General features: G+C 40.4%; 1 protein-coding gene across 1 annotated transcript in view; it reads left to right on the top strand.

The window, feature by feature from the left end:
- Window positions 1-14623, top strand: part of LOC145398429 (dipeptidase 1-like) — a 144100-nt gene that overhangs the window by 96369 nt on the left and 33108 nt on the right. The window contains exon 9 of the mRNA XM_080271311.1: window positions 339-423. Within this exon, the coding sequence (XP_080127437.1) occupies window positions 339-423 (85 nt within the window). The remainder of the gene's footprint in view (window positions 1-338; window positions 424-14623) is intronic.

Below are 14623 nucleotides of genomic sequence, written 5' to 3'. Positions count from 1 at the left end.
ATAATGACCTAATGTGGTGTGGCGTGGCATAACGACCTAGTGTGCAGCATACTGACCTACTGTAGTGTGGTGTGGCGTGGCATAATAACCTAATGTGGTGTGGCTTGTCATAATGACCTAATGTGGTGTGGCGTGGCATAATGACCTGAAGTTGTATAACCTACAGGCTGACGAAAGTGGAGTGGTGATGGTCAGCCTTTCTCCTGACCTGGGATAATGTGGTATAATGACCTGGTAGAATATAGCCTTCAGCCTGACAGTGGTGGACTGGTCATTGTCAGCTTCTCCCTTGGCCTGGTATAAAGTGGTATAGTGACCTGGCAGTGTATAACCTACAGGCTGACAACGGTGGACTGGTGATGATTAGCTTCTCCCCTGACCTGCTCACCTGTGGACGCCCTGCCACCATCACCGACGTGCTGGGTCAGTATACACTTTAGGATTATGCTCTATATTCTGTAACACTGTGGCTGAATATGTTTTACTTTCTGATGATTGCAATATGTTCCTTCTTAATTCAACAGATCTCTCTCTCTCTCTCTCTCTCTCTCTGTGTGTGTGTGTGTGTGTGTGTGTGTGTGTGTGTGTGTGTGTGTGTGTGTGTGTTTGACATTTGTGTTTATTGTGCATTGACCTGTGTGTCATCAACATCTCTCCCAGGGTGTTAATCAGCATTCATTTTCCCACCTCAGCTGTTCTAGCTGTACAGCCTACATCTCAAGGGATGTTCATTACTAGTTTATGTTTAAGTACAGTAGCATCTTCCAGTTTAATCGCCTCATAATATAACTCTCTGTTTTATTATTTACTTAGTTATTTTGTATCATTTAGATTAATTCATTAAACATAAATTCAACATGCCCCCCAAGACTTCCTTGTTCCCCTTGTGTATTTTTTGTTAATAGTTGATTTCCAGTAATCGGATGGCCAGGTGCCAAGTGTTTGATGTACCTAACTAGTGAAAATATCCAATATCTAAAAAGCGTGATTATGAGTCATCAGTACAACATGGAAGATGTGGAACCGGAGAATGCATACCTCAAGGCTGAACTGATCAAACTGAAGGAAAACCCACTTAGTAAGACCCCAGTAGACCAGACATTTCAGGTAGTTTAAAATAAACGTGAATCTAAACAAACGCCGAAGAAAATGCCAAGAATTCCTATGTCACACAAGAAGGAGAACATAGTAAGGATAATCAGAGAAACCTGAATACCGTGCAAAACATATTTGTGCATAGGAAAACACCACACTGGAGGTGACTGACTATTTTAAGAGTTCCAGGCTTTGTCTTTGCATCAGCATAATGACAGAGGGATTAAAAGAAAAGTTTGTATGTGGCAGTAAGATAGACTGGTCACTAAGGATATCGAAAGTTCATTTGTCAGAAGAGTTTGATGTCTTGTGAATGTCCTTACAAATGATATTCATGACGATGGTAATTTTTTCACCAGAGATATTCTACGGAAACATAAATATTTCCCTAAAGCAAAGAAAAGCGAGTTCAACAAATGCATAGTGAATGGCATGCTGCCTGTGCTACGTTCCAATCCCTACTGTAGAAATACACCAGAAGAAATTAATGGAGCATATCAAGCGTCGTTCGACAAGATGGCATCCACTTAGCCAGCAAAGAAATAACTGAAATCAGTATATTAATAAGTGCTGCAGTGTTCCAAATTCTTGCTGACAATTCAGCAGCACTAGAAACTCCTTACATCCCAGGTGACCTTGAGGCCTCACCTCACTTTCCCGCCGCATCCTATAGGCCAGTAGATGCCCCGACTCCCTACCTCTGTTCCCACTGTTCTTCACCTACACTTGCCCAGTGAAACTAAATTCTTTCTCCCTTTCTCAGGGTAATGTTATATTTAGGTTAGCCATACAATCAAAGCCAGCTACAGAGCAAAATTCAGTTCAAGTACTATCAGTCATTGTTGGTAACCTTAGGAACAAATAAAAAACTAAACTGCCCTTTGAGTAATGAAGAATTCCTTTTAGCAGCTGTAACAGAAAAACACTTTGATACAGGTAACAGATATACCTTAAGAAAATCAGTTAGACTCACATAAGTTTCATTATGAATGTAGAAATAACAGACGTCTAGGAAGTGGTGTTGGACTATAATATCAGATCTCACTTAAAACCCAGAGATTATCTTAAGAATTAATGGCATTGAACTTGTGGAACTTGTAGATCAACATATAGAGGAAACGTGGATTACTTGTGATTTTAACCTGCCATTAGTTACCTAGATAAAGATAGAAACAAATTCAATGCAGAGCAGTGCCGGGCCACTAAGTTATTACCATCCCTGAAGAAAAAAAAATACCTGGAGATGCTTAGATAAACGAACTTATCCTTTCTCAGAAAACATAGAATCAGGAGACAAGTAACCGGATACTCATCAGTTTTAGTAATATCGAGCCAAACAAGCTGTTTAAAGTTATTACCAAGACCACAACTCATGGAAATGGCATCCAACTACATGCAAGGATGAAGTAATGATAACAGAGGGGTGCTGCAGTTTATTGAAAATAAATTTTTACTGTATATCAGTGTACCAGAGATCCGACAGAAGAGGGTAGTGTTTTAGTTTTGTAATGACCAAAAACGAAGATATTAATCATACCTCACTGTGGGGAACACTTCGCTTCGTGAGACCATAATCTCATGATCTAACATGAACCTCTCACATAACATGCATAAAAGTAAACCAAAATTGCCGGAATATAAAAACGTTGGTTTTGATGGTCTTATAAAAACCCTTTGTTCACTGTCTGAACATCTAGAAACATTTTACCATGTAAATGACATGTGGGCCAAATTTAAGCATATATTATCTCCCTAAAACAAGTATGAACTGAAGGAATCAAGGCAGGAGAAAGGTAAAAACAAACCAGGGTGGTTTAATGTGGATATTAGCAGAGCAATTAAAGAAAGAAATCGTCTCCACACTGTACTTAAAAGTCACAGGAAAGAGTACGTCACAAAGCATTATAATAGTTTTACAAGAAAAGTGGGGAAAAAAAACAGCTAAATGCCAAACTTGAAATTAACAAAGCTAAAACGAGCATTGGATCCTGTGCTCTTGTATGGATACCTAACTGGCAATAAACGATCGGTATTGCCCACCCCTTAACGAGGGTGCGATGTCTCCGATGATAAAGATATTGCTGCTCTTTAAATAATTTTTCCGCCTCAGTCTTCACCAAAGACGCCAATGAAATCACCAAAGAATAACGAGGGATACAGCATAATGTATTAAGTAATATGCATATTAGCAGTAATTACGTCAAAGGTAGACTTAGTAAAGTGAATAATAGGAAAATTTCTACTCCAGACGATTTTTAACTCGTAATATTAAAAAAAATTAGTGCAGGTAAAATGTGATCCCCTTAAGTTTATTAAAAAAAAAAAAACTCTACAGCAACGAACTGTTCCAGATGACTGTAGACTACTCAGCACAACTCCTGTATATAAAAACGACAGTTGAGATCAATCAGGTAACTTTAGGCAAGCTTAACCACTGTAATGATAAAGTATCCTTGAATCATTAACTACAGATAGGGTAGTTAGATATCTAGAATGAAATAGCAGAATAAATCAGAGACAGATTTCAGTGTTTTAGGCTTATGCGGTCCTATGTCACAATTCCAGTTGAGTTTTATTATAAGCTTTTGAGAATAAATGATACTGCCAGGTCCCTAGATATTTCTTTTTATGTTTCCAGAAAGGCTTTGACAAAATACCACATAATAAACTAGTGAGATTGATGTGATTACTAGGAATCGAACATTCATAGACGGAGAGATAGCTAGCTAAGTGAAAGAAATAATTGTTTTGTTATGAGTGAGTCAGGCTGGGCCCCTGTATGAAGTAGTGTTCCATGTGTTGGGACTAGGTTTGTTCAAAATGTAAAGTAACAACACTGATGTTGAGCTAAACAGATTCTTGGATGACACGAAACAAGGCAATGCTGTGCTGACTGACGTGGATAAAATCAGTCTTCAAAAATACATTAACAGAATTATGGTATGCTCAGAAAAGTTGCAGATGGCTTTCGATATAAGTACATGCAATGACAAGTAATTATCAAGTTATCACAAGTATAAAATTTTGGCATAATTATATCAGATGATCTCAGACTTCCACTGTTTAATCGTCACAAATAAAGCCAACAAGACAACAGGATTCATCAAAAGAGGTCTAACCAACAAAAACAAAGATATTGCGATCTCTCTGTAGGAAGACACAGTTAGGCTGCACATAGAATTTATGGCTGAATTTCGGGCACCATAACTATCTGGTAAAAGGTATAGAGAAACTCAGAGCTGTGCAGTACAGGGCTAACAAGTTAATTCCATCCCTGAGGGGGAATAAATATCTTAAGAGGCTTTAATAACTGAATTTATTTTCACTTGTATAAATTAGAATCTGAGGATAATTAATAGAAAATTTAAGATACTCATCAATTTTAGTAATATTAAACCAAACAATCTGACAATCTGTTTACAGTTTTTACCGAGACCACAACTCGTGAAAATGGCATGAAGCTGCAAGCATGGAACAGTAGTCTTGATGTAATCAAGGACATCTTCATGTTCGCCATTGTAAATTATTAACCTCCCAAGAAATATGGTCGAAAGCAGAAACATGTTTATATTTAACACGAGATTAGATTTACTTTACAACTAGATGCGACCAGTGCTAGAAAAATAAGTATGTATTCATATGTACTTGCATGTACACTTGTATGTGTATGCGTACAAATATTTCTTGCCACTGGAGAGGATAGGGTAGAATGGCGATCCACGATCTGCATCGATCTGACCAAATCTGACCAAAATCCTGTACCAAGTGCGGCCATTGCTTTCACCAACGTATTCCTATCTTTGTCTGTTCTCTAGGGACATGTAATATATATATATATATATATATATATATATATATATATATATATATATATATATATATATATATATATATATATATATTGTTACGACGCGGTGGACTAAGGTCCTAACTGCTTGCCTGAAGATTAAGGTAAAGTGCACAACGGAAATGAGAGTACAAAGGGTGCGGCTGGTCACAACATGTCGCAAACTTAAAAAAGGGAAATAAAAATAGTGTCTAAAACAAATAGCTGTGACAAAAGGGGGGGGGGAGGAATTAGGCAATAAAAACCAACTTTACTTAACACAAACTGAAAGCTACAAAGAAAACAAAATAAAAAAGGCTCGAGAAGGACTGTCAAACTAAGACTTGCAGAAATTACCCTAAAGTTCCAGACAACAATAATAAAGGTAAAGGAGGACGCTGAAACTAGTCCCAGGTTGTAAAATCGATGGGGAATACTAACTTCCTGGGCAATTAAGACTGGCAAAATCTGTGCACAAGGAAAATGTTGTGGCAGGGGAAGGGCCGGCATAAAAATATACACACTCTTGACACTCGAACAAAATGGATGACTTTAGCAAGAGCAACAAGAATGACTCAAAATTAGCAGTCTTACAAAGTAAATAATTGCGAAAGTAATGTGTACGACCTAATAAGTAGAACACGTGACGACACTTAATAAAGATTAACTCTCGTGTGGCAGATATTCGCCGCTAATTGTATATACAGAATCCAAGAGCAGAGCACACCAACACCAGTCCAACATCAGCTGCTAACTTTGACGGTCCCAGCCCGGACTACAGGTATATATTGTATACAGACGCAAGAAGGGCATAACTGAAATTCACTGTCAAGGACGAAATTAACATGGGCAGATGCGGGAAAGTAGCTCTAACGGTAATACTGACACTGTGTAGACATTTCCAGAAACAGATGTGCGGAGCAGGTTATCCCTCGGGAAGGCTGAATCACACATCAGTCATAGGGATGGAAACTCTTGCTGATAAATTTCACACCTTGATAGGACAGTTCAGTTAGCTTCTACCTGCAGCTGGCTAGTCTGTTTCCCACAGTCTGATTTTGATAAAACTCTTCACTAGTTACGCAAATGTTGAGCATGATGTAAACAACACAAGCGAATAATAAATACTCTGAATGATACACAATAATATAAGCAATTCTATCATCCACATGACAAAATATATATATATATATATATATATATATATATATATATATATATATATATATATATATATATATATATATATATATATATATATATATATATACAGTATATATCATTATCATCATCATCATCATCATCATCAGACATTACAAGTCCACTGGTGAACGAAGGTCTCCCCCAACCTTCTCCACGATTTCCTTGACTAAACCAATCTTTGGCATGTTTTCCTTGCAAATTTCTCTATCCCATCTCTCCACCTTCTGTCTGGCCATTTTCTGCTATGCTTCCAAACTCTTGGTGTCCAGTCAGTCAGCCTCTTGCTCCATCGGTTATCCCTTTTTCTTGCTACATGGCCTGCACACTTCCATTTCTGTTCTTTTATAACTTCTGCTCTCTCACCCAAGTTGATCTTTTCCTGTCTCTTAAAGCTCTATCTATCTGTCTATTGCCAGACGCCTCAATCCCGTTTGGGGTGGCCACAAACAAATCGCTTCCAAATCGCCCTGTCCCCCGCCATTTCACTACCCTGCTCCCAACTCACCCCCCCCCCTCTCTCATATACCTCTCCACCCCATCCCTCCATCTCATCCTCGGCCTGCCCCTCCCTCTTCCCCCCTCCACCTCACTCACATACACTCTCTTCGTCAGTCTTTCACCCTCCGTCTCTTAAAGATATATCCCAATATTGACCTTTCTATTGCTCTCTGAGAACATTGATTTATTTGTCATCGATTTTGTCAGTTTCCAGGTCTCACAGCCATACGACATAGCTGGAATTATACATTCGTTATATACTTTTCGTTTCATACAAACTGGCAAGCTACTTTTCATAATGTCTCTGTGTTTACCGAAAGGTTTCCATTAAATTGTAATGCGTCTTTTTATTTCGCTATCATTAACTTTCGATAATTTTGGTATTTGTCCCAGGTAATTGTACTTCTCGAGTTCAAGAATTTCTCCGCTTATTCTGATGACACTGTTTGGTGTTTGTGGTTAAACATTAGTTGAAAACTCCGGTTCATCTTTAGCCCTATTTTGACACTTTCTCTGTTCAGGTCATTTAACATTTCTTACATTATCTCTGCTGTTTCTGAGATTAGGACTATGTCATCTGCAGATCTTAAATAGTTTAACTTTTCTCCATCTATGTTCTTTCCTTTGTTTTCCCAGTCTAGCTTTCTGAAAATACTTTCTAGGCATGCTGTAAATAATTTTGGTGAAATTGTATCTCCCTGACGCACGCCCTTCTCAATCTTAATTTTTTCCGAGTCTTTGTGTAATTTAACTGTAGCAGTTCCCTCTTTATGTATGTTTGCGAGCAGTTTTACAATGTTATCATTCACTCATTGTTCTCGCAGTGAATTTATAATTGCTATGTGCTCCACTGCATCGAAAGCCTTTTTGTAATCAACAAAGCCTAAGCACAGTGGTTTATTATATTCTGTAGATTTCTCAGCTGATTCATTGTGTGTAGATGATCAGTAGTCTAATACCCGCTTCGGAATCCTGCCTGTTCATGAGGTTGGTTTTCCTCGAAGTTTGTAGTTATTCTGTTCATAAAGATTTTAGTGAAGAGTTTGTAGCTGATTAATAATGAGCTAATGGGTCGATAGTTACAAAGATCTTTTGAGTCACCTTTTTTGTAAAGTAAGATAATTCTTGCATTACACCATGGTATGGGGATTCTCTTCTTTTTTATACATTGAGTATATGGAGTAGACTGTAGTACCAGTCGAGCAGGGCAGTACTCCCAAGTTGGATGGAAAGCTGATGACATGGAGAGCTGGAGCTCCCGTTTCATCAGCCCTCGGGACTAGTTCCTGACCATCCCCCTTTGCTGAACTTTTTCAGTGTTTCAGTAACACAGAAAGTAGGCCAGCATGCTCTCCAATACGGTACAAGTTTCTGTAACTGTCAACACCAGACTACATGCACAGTACACACTACACTTCCTTTTTAAAATTAAAAAAAGTAATATGGGGTTATTCAACCAGGCTTAGGAGTCCATGGGGGGGGAGACCATAAATGCCCCCCATCATCCGCCCCTTTCCCGGTGACGACTCAGCGAGATACCTGGAACCACTATCTGACTCAATTCTTCATTTCTACAACATTCGCGGCCTTTCCTCTTTCTCTCTGTCGAACATCACCTCTCCTCCTCTAAACCTCACCTTCTCTTCCTGGCAGAGACTCAGCTGTCTGAAGCAACTGACAGCAAACCCTTGTCTGTTTCCTCCTACTTTCTCTATACTCAGTTCAAAGCCAAAGGTGGCTGTTGTGTATATGTACACAACGTCTTATCATGCTCTCATGTTCCTGAACCTGATTCTTCTGAATTCTCTACTCTCTGGCTTCGGCTTTCCTGTCATTGTCTGACAAAATATAGCTGCGCTGTTTACTCATCTCCAAATACTACTGAGTATAAAAAAATCTTAGACTATCTTCCTTCTACGATGGAACACATTCTATCCATTTCTTTTTTTCTCTGAAATCTCCATTCTAGGAGATTTCATTGTTCACCACCACCTTTGGCCACCTTTGGCTCTCCTCTCCTTTCACTGATCGACCTGGTGAACAAGCCTACATCGTTTCTATACTTCATGACCTAGAGCAGCTTGTACAGCACCCTACCTGTATCCCTGACCGCCTTGGAGAGAGCTCCAGCATACTTGACCTCTTCCTTACAACTAATTCTTCTGCTGATACTGTTAACCTTTCCTCTCCGTTGGACTCCTCTGATCACAACATTATTACCTTAACCTGTCCTATTGGACCCTTCAAAGAAACGTCAACTCTGGCAATTTGGAGCTGCGGATTGGGAGGCCCTCTGGCAGTACTTCTTTGATTTTCCCTTGAATGATTATTGCTTCCATGGCCGGGAGCCATCTGAGCGTGTTTTGCGCATTACGGATGTTATTCTCTCAGGCATGAAAGCATACATTCCTTTCTCATATCCTCTGACTAATGCAAGAAAGCCTTGGGTTAATCATGCTTGTTCTTATGCTGTCTGCAACAAGGAGAGGGCCTATAAAAGGAACCAGAGCCAACCCACCCCGAGTCACATCTTGTTTATGTTTCTGCCCGAAATCGTGCTAAGAGTGTTCTTCGCACTGCTAAAAACAATTTCATCTATACTAAATGCTCTCAACTCTCCATTTCAAATTCTTCCCGCTCCTTCTGGCACCTTGCCAAAAACCTTTCTAACAACTTTACCTCATCATCCCTTCCTCCTCTATTTTACTCTAATGGCTTTGTAGCTATTTCTTCTGTTGAAAAAGCAGATTTCTTCGCTCAGACTTTCTCCTCCAATTCCACCTTTGATGATTCCGGTGCTGTTCCTCCATCACTTCCCCCCTCTGACTTCCTCATGGTTAACATTAAAATGTCTTCAGCTGATGTGTTTTCTGCCATCATTGGCCTTACTACTAACAAGGCATATAGGCCTGATGGAGTCCCTCCTGTCGTCCTCAAGAACTATGCTTCTGTGCTTACACCCTGCCTAGGTAAACTCTTTCACCTTTGTCTGTCCCCTTCTTCCTTTCCTTCTTGCTGGAAGTTTGCTCTCTTCAGCCAGTCTCAAAGAACGGTAACCATTCCCAACCCTCTAACTATCATCCAATTGCTTTAACATCCTGTGTCTCAAAATTTTTCGAGCGTATTCTTAATAGAAAAATTTTAAAGCATGTTTCCTATCACAATCTTCTTTCTGATCGTCAGTATGGGTTCCGTCAAGGACACTCCACTGGCCATCTTCACCCTAACTTTCAGGCTCCTGGTCATCCTCCTTTCGGGACTTTGGCGAAACCTTTGCCATTGTACTTAACATCTCAAAGGCTTTCGATCGAGTCTGACATAAACCTTTATTTTCCAAAGTGCCCTCTTACGGTTTTAATCTTCCTATCTGTGCTTTCATCTATAGCTTCCCTTCTGGTCATTCTATAGCTGCTCTTGCAGATGGCCATCGTTCTTCCCCTAGACCTATCAAGAGCAGTGTTCCTTAGGGCTCTGTCCTAACTCTCTTCCTTTTAATCATGAATGACCTTGTAAGCTGTACATCTAACCCCATCCACTCATATGCTTATGATTCCACCCTTCACCTTTCCATTCGGTTCCCACAACGTCCATCTCAGCAGTTACTTCTACAAACATAGGATGAGGCTGTGGCAAACCTAATGTCTGACTTGGCTCGCATCTCTGACTTGGGTAAAAATAATTTTGTTTTTAACGCATCAAAAACTCAGTTTTTACACCTATCAACGCGACACAATCTTCCACGACTAATGTTTAATAATATCCAGCTCAATCCAGCATCATCCTTGAACATGCTTGGGGTTTCTTTCACCCGGGACTTATCTTGGAAAGATCATATTGCATCTCTTGTAAAATCTGCTTCCAAGAGATTAGGTGTGCTAAGTTGACTCCGTACCTTCTTTACTCCTGCACAGTTGTTGACTTTATACACGGGTTTTATTCGCCCCTGTGTAGAGAACAACTCTCATGTGTGGTGAGGCTCCCCACATACAGCTCTTCTCAATAGGGTGGAGTCAAAGGCTTTCGTCTCATTAACTCTCCTTCTCTTTCTGGCTCCCTTCAATCTCTGTCTCTTTGCCGCACTATTGCCTCTTTATCTCTTTTCAATCGCCACGTCAATGGTCACAGCTCCTCTGAACTGTTTGCTTGCATCCCTCCACCAGCACCCGTCTAGCAACAAACTCTCATCCCTTTTCTGTCCAACTCTCTAATGCAAGACTTAACCATTACTCCCATTCCTTTATTCATGAAACAGGTCAGCTCTGGAACTGTCTTCCTCTGTCTGTATTTCGTACTTCCTCTGATCTCCAGTCTTTCAAATGCAGTTCATCCAGGCATCTCGAAATGAACGGATCTTGAATTTGGCCCTCTTATGTTTTTTGTTTTTTTTATGCGAGGAAGGAGGAACCAAAGGCCATGAGCTCGCAGTAACAGTTCCCTCCAAGAGAAAAACAAAATACAGTAGAGAGCTAAATTCAAGATCCGATCATTTTGAGATGCCTGGACACACTGCTTTTGAAAGACTGGAGATCATAGGCAGCAGGAAATACAGACAGAGGGAGACAGTTACAGTGTTGACCTGTTGCATAAATGAAAGACTGGGAGTAACGGTTAACTCTTGCATTAGAGAGTTGGACAGAAAAGGGATGAGAGTTTGCTGCCAGACGGGTGCTACGCGCCCATCGTAGAGGTGGAGGAATGCAAGCAGACAGTTCAGAGCAGCAGTGACCATTAAAGTGGCAATAGAAAAGAGATAAAGATGCAACAGTGCGGCGAAGAGACAGAAGTTGAAGGGAGTCAGTAAGAGGAGGAGAGTTAATGAGACGAAAAGCCTTTGACTCCACCCTATTGAGAAGAGCTGTATGTGGGGAACCTCCCCACACATGAGAGTTGTACTCCACACAGGGGCAGATACAACCCGTGTATAGAGTCAACAATTGTGCAGGGGTAAAGAAAGAGTGGAGTCGGCTTAGCACACCCAATCTCTTGGAAGCAGATTTTACAAGAGATGTAATATGATCTTTCCAAGATAATTCCCGAGTAAATGAAACCCCAAGCATGTTCAAGGATGATGCAGGATTAAGCTGAATATTATTAAACATTAGTGGGTATACCTGTGGAAGATTTTGTCGGGTTGATAGGTGTAAGAACTGAGTCTTAGATGCATTAAAAACAACCATATTATTTTTACCCCAGTCAGAATTACGAGCCAAGTCAGACATTAGGTGTGCCATAGCCTCATCCCTTGTTTGTTGAAGTAACTGTTGAGATGGGCATTGCAGGAACCGAATGGAAAGGTGAAGGGTGGAGTCATCAGTGTATGAGTGGATAGGGTTAGATGTACAGCTTATAAGATCATTGATGAATAAAAGTAAGAGAGTTGGTGATAGGACAGAGCCCTGAGGAACACCACTGTTGATAGATCTAGGGGAAGAACGATGGCCGTCTACAACAGTGGCAATAGAACGACCAGAAAGGAAGCTAGCGATGAAGGCACAGATAGAAGGATAGAAACCGTAGGAGGGCAGTTTGGAAATTAAAGATTTATGCCAGACTCGATCGAAAGCCTTTGAGATGTCAAGTGCAATGGCAAAGCTTTCGCCAGAGTTCCGAAAGGAGGATGACCAGGAGTCTGAAAGGTAGATGTGAAGATCGCCAGTGGAGCGTCCCTGACGGAACCCGTACTGACGATCAGAAAGAAGGTTGTGATAGGAAAGATGCCTTAAAATTTTTTTATTGAGAATTGACTCGAAAACTTTTGAAATACAGGACGTTAAAGCAATTGGACGATAGTTGGAGGGTTGGGAGTGGTCACCCTTCTTTGGGACTGGCTGAATGAGAGCAAACTTCCAGCAAGAAGGAAAGGTACAAGTTGACAGACAAAGGCGAAAGAGTTTGCCTAGGCAGGGTGTAATCACAGAAACACAGTTCTTGAGAACAACAGGAGGGACCCCATCAGGCCCATATGCCTTGTTAGTACTGAGGCCGGTGATGGCAGAAAATACATCAGCTGAAGAAATTTTAATGTCAGCCATGAGGAAGTCAGAGGGGGGAAGTGATGGAGGAACAGCACCGGAATCGTCTAAGGTGGAATTGGAGGAGAAAGTCTGTGCAAAGAGATCTGCTTTATCAGTAGAAGAAATAGCTACAGAACCATCAGAGTAGAAAAGAGGGTAGGATGATAAGGTAAAGTTGTTAGAAAGGTTTTTGGCAAGGTGCCAGAAGGAGCGGGAAGAATTCGAGTTGGAGAGTTGAGAGCATTTAGTATAGATGAAATTATTTTTAGCAGAGCGAAGAACAGACTTAGCACGATTCCGGGCAGAAACGTAAAGATGATGTGATTCAGGGGTGGGTTGGCTCTGGTACCTTTTGTAGGCCCTCTCCTTGTTGTGGACAGCATTAGGACATGCGTGATTAAACCAAGGCTTTCTTGCGTTAGTCAAAGGATATGAGAAAAGAATGTATGCTTCCATGCCCGAGAGAATAACCTCCGTAATGTGCAAGGCACACTCAGATGGCTCACGGCCATGGAAGCAATAATCATTCCAGGGAAAATGAAAGAAGTAGTGCCTGAGGGCCTCCCAGTCTGCGGCTCCAAAATGCCACAGACGACGTTTCCCTGGAGGGTCCACAGGCCGTACCGGAGTGATAGGACAGGTTAAGGTGATAAGGTTGTGATCGGAGGAGCCCAACGGAGAGAAAAGATTAACAGAGTAAGCAGAAGGATTAGTTATGAGGAAGAGGTCAAAGTATGTTGGAGCTCTCTCCAAGGCGGTCAGGGATATGGGTAGGGTGCTGTACAAGCTGCTCTAGGTCATTAAGGATAGAAAAGATGTAGGCTTGTTCACCAGGTGGATCAGTGAAAAGAGAGGAGAGCCAAAGGTGGTGGTGAACATTGAAATCTCCTAGAATGGAGATTTCAGAGAAAGGAGAAATGGATTGAATGTGTTCCATCGTAGAAGTAAGATAGTCGAAGAATTTTTTATAGACAGTAGAATTAGGGGATAAGTAAAGAGCACAGATATATTTAGTCAGAGAATGACAGGAAAGCCGAAGCCAGAGTGTATTGTTTTTGTTTTTTCTTCTTGGAAGAAACGTTTTGTTGGCTCCTGACCTTTGGTTCCTTCTTTCTTGCATAAGAAAAAATAATAAGTGAGCAAGCCTGTTTTGTACTTCCACTCGTGCATCCAACAGAAAATTTGCTACTATTCCATCTTGTCCCGGAGCTTTCCCTCTTTTCATATTTTTAAGAGAAATATTTACTTTCTTGTTACCTCAGGTATTTCATTTGAGTCAACTGAAAAGTTAGCTATTGGTACTACTTTCTTTGATGCATACAGTTCTTTGTAAAATTCTTCAACTCTCTTCAACATCTTATCTCTGTATTTAATGGCTTCACCGTTTTTGTCTTTCAGTGATGTAATTTTTTGCTTTCCGAGTGCCATTTTACTTCGGACCTGTTTTAGACTTTTTCCTTTTTTGGTGGTTTCTTTGATCTGATCCATGTTTCACTTTCTTTTTTCTTATTTTGTCTTATGTTGATAAACTTATTTAAACCGCTCATTCTGTTTCATCATTCATTGTTGTTACTTCATTTTTTCTTTTTTTTTAAATAAGAACGAGTGTCTTTTCTGAACACTTCTTGGCTTTGGATGTATTAGGTTTTCGTACTACCTCCGCTGATTCTCTTAGCACTTTTGTTAGTCTGTCATTCAGCTGATCAGTGTCACATTCAGCACTACTTAGCGGCTGAAATCTGTTCCTTATTTCCAACTGAAAGGCTGCTTTGCTCTCGTTTACTTTCATTGGGCATGTCTTTTTATCTTTAATCATCTTCTTTCTTTCACTTTTGAATTGAATCTGGCTGTGCAACCCACCATTGTATGGTCTCTTCCGATATTTACTTTGTTGATAACTGTGACATTTGTGATCGTGTTATTCTTATCTGCTATAATGAAGTCAATTTGATTCTTTGTTTCTCCATTTGGGTTTCTCCAGGTCCAC

The sequence above is a fragment of the Coenobita brevimanus genome, chromosome 45, assembly GCF_032717465.1.
Source record: "Coenobita brevimanus isolate Jiangsu-jjx chromosome 45, ASM3271746v2, whole genome shotgun sequence".
In the NCBI taxonomy this organism is placed as follows: domain Eukaryota; kingdom Metazoa; phylum Arthropoda; class Malacostraca; order Decapoda; family Coenobitidae; genus Coenobita; species Coenobita brevimanus.
Note: the sequence above shows the minus strand (reverse complement) of the source record. Positions and strands in the feature narration are given on the sequence as shown.